Source organism: Gorilla gorilla, chromosome 21 (genome assembly GCF_029281585.2).
Source record: "Gorilla gorilla gorilla isolate KB3781 chromosome 21, NHGRI_mGorGor1-v2.1_pri, whole genome shotgun sequence".
Taxonomy (NCBI): Eukaryota; Metazoa; Chordata; class Mammalia; order Primates; family Hominidae; genus Gorilla; species Gorilla gorilla.
Window position 1 is genome coordinate 43,786,189 of NC_073245.2, and position 22,139 is coordinate 43,808,327.

The 22,139-nt window shown below is 52.0% G+C and overlaps 1 protein-coding gene across 4 annotated transcripts in view; it reads left to right on the forward strand.

Moving 5' to 3' along the window:
* HM13 (histocompatibility minor 13) overlaps positions 1–18,518 on the forward strand; it is a 54,869-nt gene extending 36,351 nt beyond the window's left edge. The window contains exons 8-13 of one of the 4 annotated variants that reach the window (XM_019017277.4): positions 3,742–3,825; positions 8,583–8,619; positions 10,605–10,707; positions 15,173–15,258; positions 17,041–17,187; positions 18,081–18,518. In XM_019017277.4, coding sequence (XP_018872822.1) covers positions 3,742–3,825; positions 8,583–8,619; positions 10,605–10,707; positions 15,173–15,258; positions 17,041–17,187; positions 18,081–18,180 — 557 coding nt within the window. In that variant the 3' untranslated portion in view covers positions 18,181–18,518. The remainder of the gene's footprint in view (positions 1–3,741; positions 3,826–8,582; positions 8,620–10,604; positions 10,708–15,172; positions 15,259–17,040; positions 17,188–18,080) is intronic. The other 3 variants (XM_019017278.4, XM_055373256.2, XM_055373259.2) reach the window with 3 other exon arrangements.
* Positions 18,519–22,139: the final 3,621 nt, after the last annotated feature.

Sequence of the window (22,139 nt, forward strand, 5' to 3'; positions counted from 1 at the left end):
TGTGTGTACATATATAAAACTACCTTCAAGCTATTATGTATAATGTGAATTTCATATTTAAACTTAGGTTTTATCCCCAGAACATTTCATTATGTATATGCAAATATTCCAGAATTCAAACAAAGTTTGAAACATTTCTGGTTGAACCATTTCAGATATGGGATACTCAACCTGTATAACTGTCTTTAAACAAGGGGGAAATTTTGTCATCTCACACTACAGCAAGCCCAGGGGTAGAAGGCTCAGAGTGAGTTAATGACCCTCTCTTCACCAAGAGCCAAAGTTACTTCAGGACTCCCACCCCAGCATTCTCAGCATGTCCACCTGCCCCTTAGGTCATCCCTTCATGGTCCCAAGATGGCTGCCACAGCTCCCAGCACTGACTCCTCACATAGCTGTGTCCAGAAAAAGAAAGGGGAAATTATGTCTCAGGGAGGGATGGTTTTTCCCAAATCTCCTGTGCAGTCTCCCTCATACTTTATTGGCCAGAACTGTGTCACAGGCCCAAGTCTAAACCATTCACCAGTGAGGGGGATAGGAAACATGATTGGCTTAGAGTTTAAGCTTTAGACTAGTGGAGAATCACCTGCTGGTATTACAAGGCTCAGAGAGGGGAACAGAACCCGTCAGGCATGCTAGCAAGGAAGAGAGGAAGATGCTGCCGGGAGGGCAGGCAACAGTGAGTGCATGCCATGGAAGCACTGGCTCGTGGCGACAGGCGGTCGTGGGGGGAGACTGGGGGAGATTCCACTCAGGGAATCAATAAACAGCTGTCTTTCTCGTGACTCACTCTGCCACTGCGGACAGCCTTCTCCCTGCGTTGAGGAGAGCTTCATGGCCACAAACAGCTCCTGAATTCTGTGGTCCCAGCTTAGTGACCCCAGAGGAAAACAGGTTTCTCCCAGCTTTGGCCTGAATAAACCTACAAGGCCTGGCCTGGCCCATGAGCCAGACACTCCCACTGGAGAGATGGAGGATCGTGATGGACAGGCCAGGGTCACTGCCCTCTCCAGTGCCTGGGGGCAGAGTATTGGAATTGGCAGCCCCCCAGAACCAAGTATACAAGGGGAGGGCAGTTCTCCAGAGCAAGGGAACAGATGCTGGGCCAGCCAGAGCAACAGCTATTCCCCAGTGCCTTGATGGTTGAGCCTGGGGGTGTGTAAGCCCAGAGAACCCAGCCAGGGTGTCAGGAAAATCTTTTCTGGGTCATGAAGGATGAATACACATTTCCCAAGCATGCGGGGCAATATGGGCATTAGAAAGATAATGTACAGCTTCAGCAAAGGGCTGGAGGCAGGAAGGTGCATGGAGGAGCCTGGGAGCAGAGAATCAGGGAGTGGGCATAGCTGAGTTCAGGGAAAAGAGGCTGGAAAGAGGTGGGCAGAGGCCAGATTTGGGAAGCCAAGGATGCCACTCCAAGGAGCTTGGACACTGCCCCGTAGGCCACTGGAAGACTCCGAGCAGGGAAGTGGTGCTGTCATATTTGGTTTCTGATACTTAGGGTCTGGTTTTCTGGGCTAGGGAGAAGACCCACTGCCTTCTACTGCTAGGACTAGTGCTCAGTGGCAGAAAGGCAGAACAGTGAAGTGCTCATATTCTGACGTCAGGCTGCCTGGACTGGAATCTCAGCTCTGCCACTTGCTGACCGTGTGGCCTTGGGGAGAAGACTTGTCCTCTCTGAGCCCTGGTTTCTAGAACTGTAAAATGGTGACAATAGTCTCTGCCACTCAAAATTGAATGGTACCAGGATTGAGAGAGAAAATCTGTAAATCACTGCGTTGTACATTCAAGGCAGGAAGAGGCAGGCAGGGCAAGGGTACCTATCCATGTATTAGGGAAGCACAAGCTTATTCAGAATCCCTGTGCACGCACCTCTGTGTACCTGTTGTTGGCCAGATGAAGGTTGCAGTGAGCCAAGATCGCACCACTGCACTCCAGCCTGGGTGACAGAGTAAGACTCCGTCTCAAATATATATGTATTTATGTATAAAGAAATAAAAATTAAATGGCCAGGCATGGTGGCTCACGCCTGTAATCCCAGCACTTTGGGAAGCTGAGGTGGGCAGATCACAAGGTCAGGAATTCGAGACCAGCCTGACCAACATGGTGAAACCCTGTCTCTACTAAAAATACAAAAATTAGCCGGGCGTGGTGGCGCATGCCTGTAATTTCAGCTACTCAGGGGGCTGAGGCAGGAGAATCACTTGAACCCGGGAGGCAGAGGTTGCAGTGAGCCGAGATTGCACCACTGCACTCCAGCCTGGGCGACAGAGCGAGACTCCATCTCAAAAAAAAAAAAAAAAAAAAAATGTTGGCCAGAGCTGAACCCCTACCTGCAAGTAAGGAATTCAAGGAACAGGATTTTCCTGATTGGCTTAGTCTTGCACCACACTTATCACCTGGGAAGGCTGCCTAACACAAAACCAGGACTGGATTAGTAAAGAAGGCATGAGGTAGCAGTTAACTGTGTACAAATCATCTAATCTTCACTACCACCCTGAGGGGTCAGTTCTGTTGTCTACCCATTTCACAGGTGACAAAACTAAGGCAGGTAAGTAACCTGTGCAGAGCACAGAACTAGGATTCAGACCTACAGACCCACAAGTCAGCCTCTAAGGCCCACTTATAACTGCTCTTCTGCTTGCAAGGCCCTATGGATGAAATCCAGTTATAACCTCCTTTTGCTATAACTAGACACAGAGGGAGGCGTTTCTCCCTAATCTGTATTTATCCAAACAAGCTGTCCAGCAAGATTTCTGAGTGAGGGGCTTTAAGGAAGCAATCTGCGGGTGTGTAGCCTTTTCTCCCTCAGCAAATACAGAAGGAGCTTATAGCCCGGGCTCACCCTGCTTCAGAACAAGGGCCAACATCTGTCCATACCCCTGTTATAGTGAGATGGGAAACCCTGTAGATGTTGGCACTGTGTGGCTCTTTTCTTTTATATACTGGGCTTTAGGGTCAATCCCATTTAACCAAAGGGTTCAATAGCTATAAAAAGGCGTTGAAATTGTATGGTTATTTGAGTTATAGCTCAGTAAAGGCATTAAATCTTCAGCCTAGATGACCCTATTCCTGCCCACTCTAGCCAGCTGTGACTCCAGATGGAGACATTGCCCTGCATCCTCTCACGTCCCCATCCCCCACATCCCACCCAGAAACAAATGTGTGAGTTTCATACAACAAGAATGGGGGGTTAGGAGTCAAAGTAAGCTGGGAATACAAAAATGGGGCGGGCGTCTAAAATCCCAGCTATTCAGGAGGCAGGAGAATCACTTGAGCCTAGGAGACAGAGGTTGCAGTGAGCCAAGATCGTGCCACTGCACTCCCAATTGCAGTCCTCATTGCCCTAGGCAATAGAGCAAGCCCCGTCTCAAAAAAAAAAAAAATACAAAGTAGGCCGGGAGCGGTGGCTCACGCCTGTAACTCCAGCACTTTGGGAGGTCGAGGCGGGAGGATCACGAGGTCAGGAGATCAAGACCATCCTGGCTAACACGGTGAAACCCCGTCTCTACTAAAAATACAAAAAATTAGCTGGGTGCGGTGGTGGGCGCCTGTAGTTCCAGCTACTTGGGAGGCTGAGGCGGGAGAATGGCATGAACCCAGGAGATGGAGCTTGCAGTGAGCCGAGATTGCGCCACTGCACTCCAGCCTGGGTGACAGTGCGAGACTCCGTCTCAAAAAAAAAAAAAAAATGTAAACTGGGCTCCAGCTGACTCCTCACATTCCCGCCTCCCGCTTCAGTGGTGTTTCCCCAGGATCTGCTGGAGAAAGGCCTCGAAGCAAACAACTTTGCCATGCTGGGACTTGGAGATGTCGTCATTCCAGGTGAGCCTGCTGGGGTGGGGGCTATGTGAAAGGGGTGGAGAGGGTATTCCCCGGAGCAGGGGGATTACTGCTAAACAGACAGGCTTACCAGCTGAGAAAGGGAAAAGGTAAGGCTGGATCAGGCCAGGGATTGGTGAAGGGTTCCCCCTTAACATCCATTTACGGAGGGCCAGTCAGGTGCCATGCCCCAGGCTGGGTCCTGGTCAGGTGTCAGTGAACAAGACTGTCTTCACAGAGCCTCTGGTCTAGGTGAGCAGATGTTGCTCAAGAACTACAAAAGTAAAAGTAAAAGTCTAATGACAGATTGAGGTACACTCTGAAAAAGCACATTTCATGACAGTCTTAACAGACTGGACCCCTGTCACACACACCCACACATACACATACCCCTTCCCAGCATCTGCAAGCATCACAGATGTACCAGAATTGCCCTAGCCCCCTAGCTCCTCCTCCCTGTGCCAAGACGTCTCCAGGGAGAACACACACATGGGCTCCTGTCTGCACTCTCAGCAGAGGAGCATGTGCATGCACACCTGCTTGTCTGCAGAAGCTGGCCTTTGAGCCCCTGGATCTGCGTGTGGGTTCTAGTCAGTGTGTCTGTGGGTATGGACACGGGCCCTGTCCACAATCCAAGCAGGATAGCACATCCTGCGCAACCACAGCCTGGCCTCACCTTGGGGCAGGAGCAGCTCAAACTACCAGTCAGGAAAGAGACTAAGGGCAAAGCTGAGCTGCTGAAGTGGCTGAGGCTCGGGTGTGTCTGCTTATCTGGGCCCAGTTGTGGGGGCAGTGAACCCAAGGGACATACTTGTCTTCCTAGCCTCAGAGTGAGAGGGTTAGAAGCTTGCTTAAAAGAAGGTTTTAGCTGGACACAGTGGCTCACACCTGTAATTCCAACACTTTGGAAAGCTGAGTGGGGAAGATCACTTGATGCCAGGAGTTCAAGACCAGTCTGGACAACATAGCAAGACCTCATCTCTAAAAAAAAAAAAAAAAAAATTAGCCAGTCGTGGTGGCTCATGCCTGTAGTCCCAGCTACTCTGGAGGCTGAGGTAGGAGGATCGTTTGAGCCCAGGAGTTCAAGGCTGCAGTGAGCTATGATTGTGCCACTGCACTTCAGCCTGGGTGACAGAGTGAGACCCTGTCTCTTAAAGAAGGAGGTCTGGCCTGGGCAAATTGTGAGACCATATATATATATATATAATTATTATTTCTCTTTTTTTTTTTTTTTTTTTTTTGAGACAGAGTTTCACTCTTGCCCAGGCTGGAGTGCAATAACGCGATCTCGGCTCACTGCAACCTCTGCCTCCCTGATTCTCCTGCCTCAGCCTCCCAAGTAGCTGGGATTATAGGCATGCACCACCACGCCCGGCTGATTTTGTATATTTAGTAGAGATGGAGTTTCTTCATGTTGGTCAGGCTGGTCTCAAACTCCCGACCTCAGGTGATCCACCTACCTCAGCCCCCACAAAGTGCTGAGATTACAGGCATAAGCCACCACGCCTGGCCGACCCCGTCTATATTTTTTAAAAGAAGAGGAATTATTTTAAAGCAGCAGATTAAAGGCTGACTTACTTTCCAGGGTAGGATATTATAGCAATTCTCATCACCTAGGGTGATAACAGGCACTTCTATTTGTGACAGTTGCATTTTGTGACACATGGAGGTGACACAGAGGCTTTCCCTGTTTTACCAATGAGGAAACTGAAGCTCAGAAGTAAAGGGAATGATACAAATTCACACACTAGTAAGCAACAGGGCCAGGACTCAGACCAGCACTGTCCAACTGCAAAAAAGGCTATGCTGTCAGAACTGCTCCTTACAGCAGCACTAGCAGTAATAAGATGGTAATCACAACAGCTACCATTTATCAAGCACCTGTCGTGTACCAAGAATGGTGCTAGGTGGCCGGGCACAGTGGCTCAAGCCTGTAATCCCAGCACTTTGGGAGGCCAAGGCGGGCGGATCATGAGGTCAGGAGATCGAGACCATCCTGGCTAACATGGTGAAACCCCATCTCTACTAAAAATACAAAAATTAGCCAGGCGTAGTGGCGGGCGCATGTAGTCCCAGCTACTCGGGAGGCTGAGGCAGGAGAATGGCATGAACCCGGGAGGTGGAGCTTGCAGTGAGCCAAGATTGCACCACTGCACTCCAGCCTGGGCCACACAGCCAGACTCCATCTCAAAAAAAAAAAAAAAAAAAAATGGTGCTAGGTACTTTTTATATGTTATCTTTACTTCTCCCAGCAGTCCAGTGAGATAGAGGGCATTTCCATTTTACAGATAAGGAAACTGAGGTTTGACTTGCCTGAGGCCATGAGGGTATGGGCTTGCACCCATGTGTCTTCATAATTTGCAGTGCTGTGAGGCAGGGATACTTGCTTCCCCAGTAGAAGGCATCTCTGTCAGACAAAAGAAATGGAGTCCTGTAAAGCATCTGGCTCACTCTTAAGGGCACGGTCTGTCATTCACCCACACAGACTTCCCCTGTGTCCTTGTCATAAGTTCCAGGCTTGAGACAGGCACAGGACATCTCGGCATATCTGTCCTTTCCCCACCCTCTATATATATCCCCAGTAGTCCCGCAATCACAATAAATGTAAGTTGATCACAGTGGAGTGTTGTTTGGAAGGGCAGATGCACTTTAGGAGTGAAAATCCCTGGCAGAGCTCTGACCCCTGGATTAGTTGGAGAACATTCGTAGAAATCAGCCGCCAGGGGGCACTGAGTTCCCAGCTTGATTCCAGAATAACTGCAGTTGTCTGCTCTATCCCCAACCAACTCCCTACTCCTACAGAGTATTCATTGAGAACTAATTCATTTCCCTCTTTAAAATTAATCATATGTTGACAGTTGACAGGCAGTGCTTTTTTTTTTTTTTTTTTTTTGAGATGGAGTTTTGCTCTTGTTGCCCAGGCAGTGCAATGGCACAATCTAAGCTCACTGCAACCTCCACCTCCCAGGTTCAAGTGATTCTCCTGCCTCAACCTCCCGAGTAGCTGGGATTACAGGCATGCGCCACCATACCCAGCTAATTTTGTATTTTTAGTAGAGACGGGGTTGCACCTGGTCTTGGAACTCCTGACCTCAGGTGATCCGCCTGCCTCGGCCTCCCAAAGTGCTGGGATTGCAGGCGTGAGCCACCGCACCCGGCCAGGCAGTGCTTCTCAGTGCTTTCCTTCAAGTAAATGAGACTCAGAGCCCAGAGCCCAGTAACGGAGGCGACACACAGGGTGTGCGTATAGCACAGGGACAGGAGTGGTTGGCTGTGTTTTGGGGATGCTTAGGCTTCCGGGATGTCTCTTTCTTTTTCTTTTTTCTTTTTTAGCAGAACCATTGCTTACAATTGGCTTGGTTTTCAAGTTTCAGAGTGCAGTGGGTGGACCGAGGTAACCCTCTCCTGTGCTCCTGTGGAGCCTTCAAATGGCCCACTGCTTGCCCCTCCTCCTCCCCCCTCCAGCCACGCACTGCCACAGGGGCCTTTTTCAAAATGTGTTTAGGTTGTTCTGCTCAGAACGCCTCCAGTGCGTCTCTTCACTCAGGATAAAGACCCAACTCCTCCCCATGGTCCTCGGGGCCCTGCAGGGCTGGTCTATCTCCTCATCTCCTGCCAGTGGGCAAGCTGCCTTAGTGACCCCTCAGTCCCTGCCACATCTCCTGAGCACTCTTTCTCCAGGACCTTTGCACATGCTGTTCTCTCCTCCTGGCGTGTGGCATTTCCAAGAAGCCTTCCTTCTTTCCCCTCCATCGCCCCTGCCCAGCCTAGGTCTCATCCTGTTAAGCCTTCTTATAACATGGGAAGCACAATTCTCCTGCCTCAGCCTCCCAATAGCTAGAATTGCAGGCGTGCACTGCCATGCCCGGCTCATTTTGGGGTTTTTTGTATTTTGAGACAGAGTCTCACTCTGTTGTCCAGGCTGGAGTGCAGTGGCGCGATCTCGGCTCACTGCAACCTCTGCCTCCTGGGTTCAAGCGATTCTCCTGCCTCAGTCTCCCCAGTAGCTGGGACTACAGGTGCCTGCCACCACGTCTGGCTAATTTTTGCTTTTGTTTTTTGTTGTTTTGTTTTGTTTTGTTTTTTTGAGACAGAGTCTCGCTGTGTCACCAGGCTGGAATGCAGCAGCGCGATCTCGGCTCACTGCAACCTCCACTTCCTGGGTTTAAGCGATTCTTGTGCCTCAGCCTCCGAGTAGCTGGGACTACGGGTGCATGCCACTATGTCTGGCTAATTTTTGTATTTTTAGTGAGACGAGGTTTCGCCATGTTGGCCAGGATGATCTGGAACTCCTGACCTCGTGATCCACCCACCTCTGCCTTCCAAAGTGGAAGCACTCTTTAACAGTCACAATCTCACAATGATTTCCATGACTATTTGAGGTATGTCATAGTGTGGCTACCCTGTCCCCCTGGCTGAGCTCTGTGGGAGCAGCGATTTTGCCTACTCCTGCATTTCCCATAAGCGCCTGGTACATAGGCACTTGATAAGCATTTGGGCAGACACAGTGTGACATAGTATGATGCGGTGAGGTGCTGGGTCATTGTAGTCCCAGGCCAAAGCAAAATCCTGGGCCCCTCTCATTGTTCTATGTAGAGAAATGGGACTTTCTGCTGGCACTTGAGAGTATTGGCCACACCCTTGGTCTCCAATGATTGCTCCAAGACGGAACACCAGGTTGGGGACCAGGACCCAGTCTCCTGTTAGTTCACTGCCCTGCTGCTTCCCTGCCACTCTCTAACCCCAGCTTTCTCCCACAGGGATCTTCATTGCCTTGCTGCTGCGCTTTGACATCAGGTGAGTTGAGTGAGGGCCTGCCCCAGCATGGGCTTCTCCAGGGATTCTCCAGTGGCCTTCAGGAGCCCAGAGAAGGTACCTCAGGAGACCAGACCCTCCACCCCCACAGCAGCCAGAGCAATTCTGATTTTATCTGCATTTTGCATCTTGAAGTTCTAAGTATTTGAAGAGCCTGTGGTCAAAAAATTGTTTTAAGAATCATAGGCCAAGAGATTTAAACCCACAAGGGCCTGGTGGTACTCACAGTGCTTTCTCACTGTGTGACCTTGACAAGTGGCCTGACCTTCCTGAGCCTCTGGTTTCTCATCTTGAGTTAATAACAAGAGTTCCTACCATGAAAATCTGGAGAGAGTGCTGAGCACACACTGACCTCAGTAGCTCTTGGTTGAATCCTGGTTGCAGTCATCTTCATCATCTTTTATCAGCCTAGGGTCAGGTCACCATGTCTCAGCTGCTCTAGCTGTTCCCTGCCCTCTCTTTACTCAGACATTTTTCAGTCTGTTGTAGACAGTGAGCACGAGGGGGAGAAGGTGGGCAACTTAGGTCAGCATTTAAAACACAAGAAAGGTCTTACCCGAGTTAATGCACCTATGCAATGGGACTTGCCGTCAGCAGGGGGCGCCAGCAACAGCTCCATCATTTTATGCCCCGTCATCCCTGTGAGGGCTGGCAATGTTGCACTTAACTTTGAGGTGGTTTGTGAACTTCTCTTGATTTCCTCATGCCTGATAGTTGCAAAAGCAGTAATAACAGTGACAGTGGTAATGAGAAACTTACTACCAGCATCATTGAAATCCAGTTTCCATGTGAAACTTAGGTTTTTCCCACTCACATACACCTGGGTTATTTGTGTAGTGCCACTTCAAACCTTAGGAGCATATGGGCTCACAGTCACCTTTGGAAGAGACCTGGCCAGTCTGTAAGTAGAGGGATGTCTGTGCCAGCCGTCTCTACTCCTGGCTGTTCAGAGGTAGTACAAAGTGAAACCCATAAGAAGCCCCCAGGCTATTTGCTGGAGACAGATTCAACTGCCAGCACCCTCAGAGACAGAGTCTCATTTCTAGCCTGGGCTCACAGCATAAGCAGCTCCTCAGCTGATTCCAGAATCAGTGCAACATTCCCAAAGGGAGTCACTTGTATCCCAGTTCTCACGATAGGTGAGTTCTCAAGGTACTTGCAGCCGAAGGCTTAGAAGCACCCAGGACAAGGAGAGAAGGGGGTCAGAAGCACTCATTCATTCCACAAATGTTAATTGAGTCCATAGTACTGGCTGGGCACATCCCAGGTGCTGGGGACATGCAGAGGTTATGGAGCTGGCATTGGAGAGGGAAGTCACGTAATGGCAATGCCGGGCTGTATATGATTCATCTGTTCTGAAGCTGATCTTGGATGAATCACCTCCAGGAAGCCACTGGCATTTATTCATGCAGCCAGCATCTAGTTAGTACCACAAATAGGCTACTGAACTATTACGTCCACTGCACTTAAAAGTAGTAACTTACCTTTGCAGTTTCTGTATCCGTGCTTCTCAAAGCATGATCCAACGGTATGAGATTCACCTCAGATGGTTTTTTCAAAATGCAGATTCCTGGGCCCTGCTCTAGAGCTATTAGATCAGACTCCCTGGGGGTGGGACCTAGAATCCTGCATTTTTTCACAAGCTTTCCAGATGATTTTTATGCTGACTAAAGTCTTACAGCCACTGTTATAAGTTGCAGCATTTGATATTCATAACTACAAAGGAGATGAGCTCATTTTCCCATTTTGCAGATGAGTAAACTGAGGCTAAGAGAAGGAAAGCAACTTGTCCAGAGACACATAGCTGGGGGCAGTATCAGCGTGCACACCCACCTCCAGACTCCCAGCCCAGAGCTCAGTCACCCCCCCACAACCTCTAGGGTCTTCCCCAGCTCCCTCAGAAGGGGTATTACTAGTTCAGTCCCTATATCTAACCCTCCTCCTCTTTCTTCACACCTTCCCTGCAGCTTGAAGAAGAATACCCACACCTACTTCTACACCAGCTTTGCAGCCTACATCTTCGGCCTGGGCCTTACCATCTTCATCATGCACATCTTCAAGCATGCTCAGGTGAGCAGGATGGTATCAGAGTGTCATGAATGCCTCACTGCAAATAGAGGGACTTACAGAGGGATTTATTTGTAAATGCAAGCAGTCCAGAGATAGGCACTCCCCACTGGTGTTGGAGCAGTCATATCTGTGATTCTCTTGGCCTTCCATTTGTGGTTGCAAGATGGCTGCCACTGCTCTAGGCAGCATGGGCACGTTAGAGGCAAGAAGGAGGGAAAAGCTTAACAGCCATGCCTGCTGCCTTCATCAGGAAGGCAGGAACTTTCCCAGAACCCTTTCAGCATCTCATGGGCCAGACTGGGGTCCTAAAGCCACCCTGGCTACAGGAGAGTCCAGGAAAGAGGATTTGGCTTCTCAGCCTTGGTAGTGGGAAGCAGGCAGAGAAGAACAGGATTGGAGTGGGTGTTGGGTATTGGGGCGTCCCTCCCCCTACTCCCTAGTAGCCCAGGCTCTGCCTCCTTCTCCCACCAAGATGAGGATGGAGTACTGAGCCGCCACAGAATGAAGCAACATAGCACAAGGACTGGGAGCCCTCAGCGTGGCCTGGAGAGGGGAAGATTCAGGGGAAAGTGAGCAGACAGGATTGCCCTACTTTCTACTGGAAATAATAAGAGCTCCTGTTTGTTAAGCACTTCCACATGTCAGGCTCTGCACTCATGAGGATCCTTGTGAACAGGTGGGGAAACGAGTTCAGGTGACACACTGCAAGTATGTGGTAAAGCCAGGATTCAAACCTGGGTCAGCATGGAAACCACACCCAGGCTCTCAAGCCCTGGCCATGGGAAACGCAGCATCGAACAGGGGCTAAGGGAGCCCTGTTGTGAATCCCAGCACCACCCAGTAACCATGGAACTCTGGGCTTGCTGCTTCTGTCCCCTTTCCCCTTCCCCACGGCCCAAATACAGACGAGCCATCTTTGAATTCATCACAAAAGCTGGGGTTTTTTTAATCACTCCGTGCCAGGCACTGTGCTAAACTCTTTTGCTAATAACTCATTTAGTCCTAGTACAGTATTACTTTATAGAAGGTCAAAAGACCCCTAGCCCATAATTAGAAAAACCAAGAACAACCATTGTGGAACTGCCTCTCACTTCTGCTCAAGGGCATCAATGGCGTGTAAGGTGAGAGTAACATGCGTATGGCAAGGGTCGCAGAGAGTGACTGGACCTGGTTTGGAGGACTAGTTAAGAGGCCTTTTGGAGGTCTCTGCAGCTCCCAGCCCCTTATTGGAGTCCAAGCCCAGAGCCAATTCCCCCAGTGGCCATAAGGTGGCAGCCTCACCCTCTGCCTGGCTGGACTGAGAAGAGGCTCCCATTCAGAGCTCTGGCACACAGGAGTCCTCTCCTTTATCGGAAAACTGCAGCGCTGAGAGAACGCGAACACTACGTCAGGCTGGGCCCTGGGTGGCGATCTGGACTCCAGACTAATAACTCCTGAACCCTGACCCAAGGCCTGTGTTACTCCCCAGCAGCAGCCCAGCCCTTCTCCCCAGTCATCCAAGTGGGCACCTCTCTGAAAATCCTTGGAAAGGGGATCCAGGACATGAGGGGACCCTGTCCCATGGGGTCCCCTGCTCTCCAACACACAGGTAGTCCCAGTGCTAGCATTGGTCTAGGTAAGGGTCACCTCTGCCTTTGTGCAGTGGTGTGATCTCAGCTCATTGGAGCTCCGCCTCCTGGGCTCAAGCAATTCTCCTGCCTCAGCCTCCCAAGTAGCTGGGATTACAGGCGTGCACCACCATGCCCAGCTGATTTTTATATTTTTAGTAGAGACAGGGTATCACCATGTTGGCCAGTCTGGTTTCAAACTCCTGACCTCAACTGACCTGCCCACCTCAGCCTCCCAAAGTGCTGGGATTACAAGTGTGAGCCACCACGCCCATCCTACTTAGGGATTGTTAGATTGAATAATTTAATATACATAAAGCAGTATTGATCACAGCCCACCTATGACAGATGGCAAGAAATAAGTCTGAATGTTAGGATCAAGGGCATGCGGGAAAGACTTCTTTGTTCTCTGGCCAAGGGCTGGCTTTACATTAAGAATGAAGTCTCCGGCCAGGCGTGGTGGCTCACACCTGTAATCCCAGCACTTTGGGAGGCCAAGGTGGGTGGATCACCTGAGGTCGGGAGTTTGAGACCAGCCTGACCTACATGGAGAAACCCCATCTCTACTAAAAACACAAAATTAGCCGGGCTTAGTGGAGAATGCCTGTAATCCCAGCTACTCGGGAGGCTGAGGCAGGAGAATCGCTTGAACTGAGAGGCGGAGGTTGCAGTGAGCCAAGATCGCACCACTGCACTCCAGCCTGGGCAACAAGAAGGAAACTCTGTCTCAGAAAAAAAAAAAAGAATGAAGTTTCCTCACCCTCTCCAGGACAATCTCTTCACTTCATGAGCACCCATGAAGAAGCACCATGAAGGAGCCATTCACTGAGTATTTACCAGGCCCTCTTCAGTATGCAGGGCACACTACGGTGAGCAAGACAGCTGTGGGCCCGCCCTCACTGAGCTCACCACCTATGGGGATGTTCCATTACAAATTGCTGGGGAGGCCAGGCACGATGGCTCACACCCGTAATCCCAGCACGTTGGGAGGCAAAAGCAGGTGGATCACTTGAGCTCAGGAGTTCAAGACCAGCCTGGGGAAAATGGTGACAACCAGTCTCTACAAAAAATACAAAAATTAGCCAGGCATGGAGGCGCACACCTGTAGGCCCAGCAACTTGTAGGACTGAGGCGAGAGGATCACTTGAGCCCAGGAGGTCAAGGCTACAGTGAGCCGTGTTCATATCACTGCACTACCGTCTGGGAGACAAAGTGAGACCCTGTCTCAAAAAAAAAAAAAATTGCTGAGGAATGCTGTGAGGGAAATTAGAGGGACTTACAGAGCACGTAGCAAGGGACCTGACTCCATGTGAAAGAACTCAAGTGCACCAGCCTGGCCAACATGGTGAAACCCCATCTCTACTGAAAAATACAAATATTAGCCGGGCATGGTGGCGCATGCCTGTAATCCCAGATACTCGGGAGGCGGAGGTTGCAATGAGCCAAGATCACACCATTGCACTCCAGTCTGGGAGACAGAGCAAGACTCTATCTCAAAATCATTAAAAAAAAAAAAAAAAAAAGAAAGAAAGGAAACTTGGCCAGGCGCGGTGGCTCACCCCTGTAATCCCAGCACTTTGGGAGGCCAAGGCAGGCAGATCACAAGGTCAAGAGATCGAGACCATCCTGGCTAACACGGTGAAACCCTGTCTCTACTAAAAATACAAAAAATTAGCCAGGCATGGTGGCAGGCACCTGTAGTCCCAGCTACTCCGGAGGCTAAGGCAGGAGAATGGTGTGAACCTGGGAGGCAGAGCTTGCAGTGAGTCAAGATCACACCACTGCACTCCAGCCTGGGTGACAGAGCCAGACTCCATCTCAAAAAAAAAACAAAGAAACTCTTTGGGCTGGGCGTGGTGCCTCAGGCCTATAATCCCAGCAATTTGGGAGGCCGAGGCAGGTGGATCACCTGAGGTCAGGAGTTCGAGACCACCATGGCGAACGTGGCGAAACCCCATCTCTAGTAAAAATACAAAAATTAGCCAGGCGTGGTGGCAGGCACCTGTAGTCCCAGCTACTCAGGAGGCTGAGGCAGGAGAATCGCTTGAACCCGGGAGGCGGAGGTTGCAGTGAGCCAAGATTGCACCATTGCACTCCAGCCTGGGCAACAAGAGTCAGAGACTCTGTCTCAAAAAAAAAAAAAAAAAAAGATTTGGGTCTCTGAGTCCTGGGCTATTTTCCCTCTCCTTGTGAAGCATTGGTCTTCCTCCTCTGCAAAAGGATAACCATCATGGGATGTGGCAGTGGGCTGACTTCCTGGGAAGGCTAAGCTCAGTGCCTGCACAGTAGATGTTCATGAACAGGGTCTTAGTATAACCGTCCTTTTCTCCAAACCCAGCTTTACCAGGAGTCTCAGCACAGACATGCCAAATTGCTTGGGTGTGAATCCTGGGGGAGCCAGTAACCAGCTAGGTCACCTTAATACAGGCTGCAACAAGTAGTCATTACATAGCAGCTGTGGCGTCATCATCAGTATAATAGCATCTCCTGGAGCATTTGCTAAAATGCAGGTGTGAGCCCCAGACCTCAGGAAGCAGAGTCTCTGGGAGTAGGACCAAACCAGGAAGTTGCTTTTTGAACCTGGTGACCTAGGTGATTCAGATGCTGCCAGCCAAACCCCTGGGAACCCTTGAAGCCCTGCCTACTTGAGTTTCTTAGTTTTCTTGCATTCCCTCTCGGGAGGAGCAACGCTTGTCTGGGAGTTAGGAGCCCTGGGTTCAGGCCCAGCCACTGACTTGCTATGGTCCTGGACCAGTCACTGTCCTTCAGTCCAGCCCAGGAGGGGTTTGGGGTGCTGGGCACGGCCCTGAGGCAGTGCCGTGCCCAGCATGGCTTCACCAGCCTGTGTCCTCTCATAGCCTGCCCTCCTATACCTGGTCCCCGCCTGCATCGGTTTTCCTGTCCTGGTGGCGCTGGCCAAGGGAGAAGTGACAGAGATGTTCAGGTAAGGCAGAGTGGGGGGCAGATGTCCTCATGGGCACCAGTGCACCTGCTGGCAGTCAGTGGAACCTGCTGGGGGTATCTTTACACCTCTCCAGGGGAACATTGTTCCCGCCACCAGCCCCACCCCTTGCCTTTTTCACCAGTACATGGGTACCTGGCCTGTGGACACCAGTGGGAACCTTACCCTGGGCCAGGAGCCAGGGGAGCACAAGGCATCAGAGCCCTCTAGGCATCCCCCATCCAAATGTTAGCTGGATCTTAAGAATAGCTGTTGTGGATTTTTCTCTGCCTACTGTCAGAAGTCCTAGGTGACTCTGCCCCCAGGTGACTTCAGGCATGTCTTCCCCTCCCATGGCCTCAGTTTTCACATGTGAGTAATAGAACAGGGGGCGTGTGGGATGCCCTAGTGTGGTAGAAAGTGCCTCTAGTAGAAGGCAGGTGTCAGTCCCTGTTCATTCACCTCTGTGGCTTTAACCCACAGCTCACTGCTTTCTCTCTATCTGTATCTCACACAGATACCCCTTCCCCAGGGCCATATCCACACCTACCACACCCTGCACACAGCCCCACCCATACCGCAAGGCCTGCGTGACTCCAACAGGTGTCTGCCCCCAGCACTGCCAACCCTGCCTGCCAGGGACCTAGAAATAGCTGCCAGTTGCGATTAAAGCTGCCTACTCGGGTGCCTTCCGCCCAGTTCCACCTGCCTGGCCTCCAAGCTGTCCCTAGAGCGCCTGCCAGGGCCTCCTGTGCACCTGGCTCCCCACAGGGGAGCCTGTGACTCACCCCTCCCCCGGACCTGCCTCTGCCCTCCCTGTCCTGTCTAGAATCTCCAGCCCCCAGCCTGCCTGCCCACATTGCCTTGCCCAGCAAAGCTCTGTGGTCTGAGGCAAGTGGGGGCTAGGGGTGAACTTGGGGACAGGTCTCAGGGAGCTTTGGGAGCAGGCATGGCACCCGATCCCTGAGCTTAGCACCCATCCCTCACCCTCCCTCTGCCTCCCATCCAGCCCAGGTTTCCCTGCCCCTCCCCTTGGGGTAACCACCCAATGCTATTGTGCCCTCATCAGGCAAAGCTCTGAATACACAAGGCAGAGGGTGCCCCTGGCCTTTACCTGCTTGGTGCTAAATGCTCTGCCATACAGGTACCCTGCCCCCACTGTTTGCCCTCCACTCCCACCCTGGACATTCTTAGATTGGGGTAAAAAGCAAGTGATCTCTCTCTGTCTCTCTCTCCCTCCTTTCTCCCCATTTCTCTCCCGATTCTCCACCTTTTTACTTTTCCCTTCTATTCTCCTCCTTTTTTTATTGATTTACGTATTTTTATATTGGTACCACATTCACATAGTTAAAAATTCCAAAGCTGTAAGAGAGAGAGCACCCTCATGCTCCAGCTACCCCACAGAGGCCAGCAGTGTTACACAGACATTCAGACACCTGTGCACTGATGTGTGTATACTTTTTCTTGCACAGACGGTGGCATTCTTGGAGCATTCTGCACATTGGGTTTCTATGGTATTTCTTAGCGGTGTTTCCACAGCAGCACATACACTTCTAGAGCATGCTTGTTCTTTTGCACAGTGGCCTGATGTGCCTTTGTCTAGGTGCATCTTTCTTTTTTCATTCTCCAAATAATATCAGCTTCTTTCCATAAAATCTGGAAGTGCAAAAATGGGTAAAAACAAGACAGTTCTGCTCTCTGCTCCTTGGAAAGGAAGTCTCTGTCCTCCCTTAGTCTTTCCCTATCCATCTCTTTTTTTCTGTCTCTTCTCTCTCTCTCACACAGCTACGAGTCCTCGGCGGAAATCCTGCCTCATACCCCGAGGCTCACCCACTTCCCCACAGTCTCGGGCTCCCCAGCCAGCCTGGCCGACTCCATGCAGCAGAAGCTAGCTGGCCCTCGCCGCCGGCGCCCGCAGAATCCCAGCGCCATGTAATGCCCAGCGGGTGCCCACCTGCCCGCTTCCCCCTACTGCCCCGGGGCCCAAGGTAGGGCAGACACTGCAGCTCCAATGCATAGGGCAGGGACCATTGCCAGGAGTAGGCCGCAAGAGCAGCTCCTCCACAACCACCAGGCAGTGGTTGCACCGAGCCATAGGGCTGGGAAGCAGGACAACCCCGAAGCTTCCTGCCCTCACCAGTAATGCGGGGCCCACATCATAGTGAATGGAAATGGCCCTTGTCATGCAGTAGTAGATACTGTTACCATTCAAGGTATATGTATAACCTTAGGCAGGTTACTTTCTTCATCTGTAAGTGGGCACATTCCTGCCTCACGGAGTTGATCTGGTGAGGAAAGATGTGTATTATCTTTGGCATGAACTCAGTTGCTTGAAAAATGAAGCCCATAGAAGGAGTTAAGCCAGGGTGTCTGTCTTCAGAGCAGCACCTTGCCACTTGCCAGTACAGCAGTGCCCTCACCTCTGGGGCTGAGCTGTTTGATTCATGCTGTGTGCCCTGGGAGGCAGCCTATCTCCATCTCTTGTAGCCTTGTCATGGCCACCCCTTTTTCCACGCTACAGCAGAAGGTTCAGGAAGCTTGAAGTCAGCCCAGACAAGCCCAGGCCCAACCTCTCTTCCATTGGCTGCTGCCCTTGCTGCCTCCTGGTACCCCCGGGCTCAGAGAAAGCAGAGCAGCCTGCCTGAGGAGGGCATGCGGTAGGGCTGGGGCCAGGCGCTGTTAGGTGCTGGGCAGTGGACACAGGGCTGACGCTCCGCATGTGACCAGGCGCTATCCTAGGATGGGGCGGGGGAAGGGGACAACCAAGGTTCTGCTCACCCTCTCCTCTAAATGAATTTTTATTGTTTTTTTTTTTTTTTGGTCAGTTATGAGGAGTCAAATCCTAAGGATCCAGCGGCAGTGACAGAATCCAAAGAGGGAACAGAGGCATCAGCATCGAAGGGGCTGGAGAAGAAAGAGAAATGATGCGGCTGGTGCCCGAGCCTCTCAGGGCCAGACCAGACAGATGGGGGCTGGGCCCACACAGGCGTGCACCGGTAGAGGGCACAGGAGGCCAAGGGCAGCTCCAGGACAGGGCAGAGGGCAGCAGGATACCTCCAGCCAGGCCTCTGTGGCCTCTGTTTCCTTCTCCCTTTCTTGGCCCTCCTCTGCTCCTCCCCACACCCTGCAGGCAAAAGAAACCCCCAGCTTCCCCCCTCCCTGGGAGCCAGGTGGGAAAAGTGGGTGTGATTTTTAGATTTTGTATTGTGGACTGATTTTGCCTCACATTAAAAACTCATCCCATGGCCAGGGCAGGCCACTGTGCTCCTGGAAGATTCTCTGTTTAAGCACCCAGTGTCTTGCCCTGGGTTTTCTAGGTCTCACCTGCCCACCCAAAATCTTTTCTGCAAGCCCCTTAAGGGTGCCCACCCCAGTGCCTGGCCAGCCCTGCACCCGTAAAACACCTTTTAGCCAGTAGAGGGGGCCCACGAGCCCTCTCTCACCAGCTAGCACTTTTCTCACCACCTTCCTCGAAATACTTGGGGGCAGCAAGGGTGTTGGCAGATGAGAGTCTCCCACTCACCATGGTGAGAGTGGTGGGGAGTACCCAGGGCTGACCTGACTCACAAGGGAAGCAGTAACTGTAGAAGCTGCCAGCCTCCCTGGTCCCTGTGCCCATATGGCTTCGGCTGATGAGGGCTCAGACTCTAGGTTGCCCTGAAGATCAAGGCTTTGTCTCCCATTCTGCCCATTCTTGGGTTTCTTCCCAAAATGACTACTGTGGGGCCAGTCATGGCACAAGGGCCAGGACCTCTAGAGGCTGGGGTGGGGAAGGATTGAGCCTAGTGATTCTTAGAGGCCTTCTGGGGCCTAAGAGCTGAAATCTCAGCGCCCGGGTTTCCCTAAAGTTTGCTGAAGACAGCAGCCCCGGCCAGCAGGAGACCGACCGCGCACCACCCCCAACCAGGCAAATGGTGGCCACAACCCTCATCCACCCACCTGGTATGAGGTCACTGAGTGGGGAAACAGACAGGAGCGGGTGGCCACCATACTGACAGACCCAGGGCTCTCCCTTGCCCAAGCTTCAGGTTCAAAGGCTGAAAATAACAGTGGCTTCCAGTTTGGAAGTGGCCAAAGGACAATCATGACCAGAGACTCAGGAGTATGATTGTAATACCCTCACTAGGTATTGACATGCACTAAGCACCTTGATACAGGATTTCATTTCCTTCTGAGTCTTGGGCTGTATGTGCTACTATTCGCTCCGCTGTGCAGATGAGGGAATTGAGGCAGCTTGCCCATGGACATCGATTTGACCTTAGCCAAGCCAAACAATTCCAGGTTCCTAAGGACCACAGCTCCTCCCCAGACCCCTGGGACCAAGTCACTGTGGCTGGTGTGCTGGGCATCCCTGAGCCCCAGCCACCCAATTTTACTGGCTCCAGGGTTCTATAGGAAGGAAAAGGGGTAGAAAATTTCAAAAGGCTTCTTCCTTTCAGGGAGGGGGGTTCCCTTTCAGGGGCTTCTGGAATCTCTACCCACTCCAGCCAGCTCTGAGGCCATGTGGTCCTGGAACAAGGCCCCTCTGAGGGCGGCAGATGGGGCAGGCGGCCCAGGCACACAGCATGGTTGGCTCTGCGGCCCAGGGCCCACAAAGGCCTTATTGAGTCACCACCAGCCCCCGGCAGAGGCTGAGGTGGCAGTGGCGCCGAGCGCCTGCCACCTAATGACTGTCCTGGTCCAGCCAGATGTTCCACAGACCTCCGGAGCAGCAGACCAGGGCCCGCCCGGCCAGCCGGCACCACAGAGGCCACTCTAATTCCAATTAACCAGCTTCAGCTGAGCAAACAGCGGGCAGTGGTGGCCCAGCCCAGGCGGTAGGCCTGGCCCGCAGAGCCTGCGAGTCTAGACTCCAGATGTGAACCGCCACCGCCAGAGTCCCATGGAAAAATGGCACCAGGCCGGGCAAGGATTGGGCCTGCATGCTGGGGAGGGGGTGTGGGTGGTTGGGCAGGGCCCCGAGTGGGCTAGATGCCAGCCTCACCTGGTTTGGGGTGGATTATTAGGAAACTGCTCTAGAACCCAAGTTCTACCCTGCTTTATTAGATTCTGTTTCTGTGCCTCAGTCTCCCATGACTGCGACGAGAGAGGGTTCCAAGGGGAAAACCAGCCCTGCTGAGACCCCAGTGTGCACTGACTGTATTTCACGTGACTAGCATTATGCTAGTGCAACTGACCCTTGAACAACACAGGGATTAGGGGCACCAACCCATCATGGTCGAAAATCTGTGTAACTTTTCAGTCCCGCAAAACAACTAAGTCTGCTGTTGACCAGAAGCCTTACCTGATAACATAAACAGTCAAAACATCTTGTATGTTATACGTACTACACTGTGTACCATAGAGTAAGCTAGAGAAAATGTAATTAAGAAAATCCTAAGAGCCGGGCACGGTGGCTCATGCCTGTAATCCCAGCATTTTGGGAGGCCAAGATGGGCAGATCAGGAGGTCAGGAGATCGAGACCATCCTGGCTAACATGGTGAAACCCCCGTCTCTACTAAAAATACAAAAGATTAGCCGGGTGTGGTGGCAGGCGCCTGTAGTCTCAGCTACTCGGGAGGCTGAGGCAGGAGAATGGCCTGAACCCGGGAGGCAGAGCTTGCAGTAAGCCGAGAGAGGCAGGCGGATCACAAAGTCAGGAGTTCGAGACCAGCCTGGCCAATATGGTGAAACCCCGACTCTACTAAAAATACAAAAATTAGCCGGGCATGGTGGCAGGCGACTGTAGTCCCAGCTACTCAGGAGGCTGAGGCGGGAGAATCACTTGAACCCAAGAGGCGGAGGTTGCAGTGAGCCAAGATTGCACCACCGCACTCCAGCCTGGGGGACAGAGTGAGACTCCGTCTCAAAAAAAAAAAATTATTCAGTGAAAGTGGATCATCATAAATAAAGATCTTCATCCTGGTCTCTGTGTTGAGGAAGAGGAGGGGGTTGGTCTTGGTGTCTCAGGGGTGGCAGAGGTAGAAAAAAAGTCCACGTGTAAGTGCACCTGCACAATTCAAACCCGTGTTCAAGTTTCAAATGTATCTTAAGATTTACTTAATCGTTGTAACAACACTTTGAGGTACCTACATCATTCTTACGATGGGGAAACTGAGGCAGAGACCGTAAGTAAGGGCCCAGGGGGCATGTGAACCCAGAGTGTCTGGCTTCCAAGACTCGTATTCACCGCGGTGCTGTTTGACATGATCAGGATAATGGATCCCTGGTTCCTTTTGGGGGCAGCATTGGAGAAGGGGGTTTGGCACCGTCAGAGTCTGACAGCAGGGCTGGCTCCTGCAGTGTGAATGAAGCGGTCTTGTGCTCGACTGTGAAGGGGGGTTAGGACCTGCTTCCCAGGGCGGGTCCAGCTTTCTGAGGGAAAGCCTTCAGAGCCTCCATCAGGCCGGCACCAGGTACCAGTTAAGCACTGGGCAGGGAACAGAAGTGGTCAAACGCCGCTGCCGCGACTTGAAACTGCTGAATAAATGAATAATGTCAAGCGCTATGGCTTAGGGCAGTAGTACCTCCGGTTCCTACGATCGTGTCTGGGGTCCCTGAGGAGCAAGGTAAGAGTCGGCCATCCAGGAGGTCAGAGTTCAGCTGTTCTTGCACAAGCAGGGGAGCTGAGTCACCCCAAACACGGGCAAGACTAGCGGTGGTATCAAATGGCTATCAGGGGCGGGGCCTCAGGGGCCTGCCCCTGCCTCCCCGCCCCGCGTTTGGATTCCCTCCAGCATTCCGGGCCAGGGCGCGGGAGGCGGAGGCCGAGGAGAGGACGGGAGGAGGCTGCATCCTGCCCTGGTGCGTCAGGAAGGGCCGAGCGAGCGGGAAGGAAAGCACCACCCCCCACCCCCGCCGCGGCCACACCTGGGTTCTCCAGGCGGGAAGGGGGGCCCCCAGG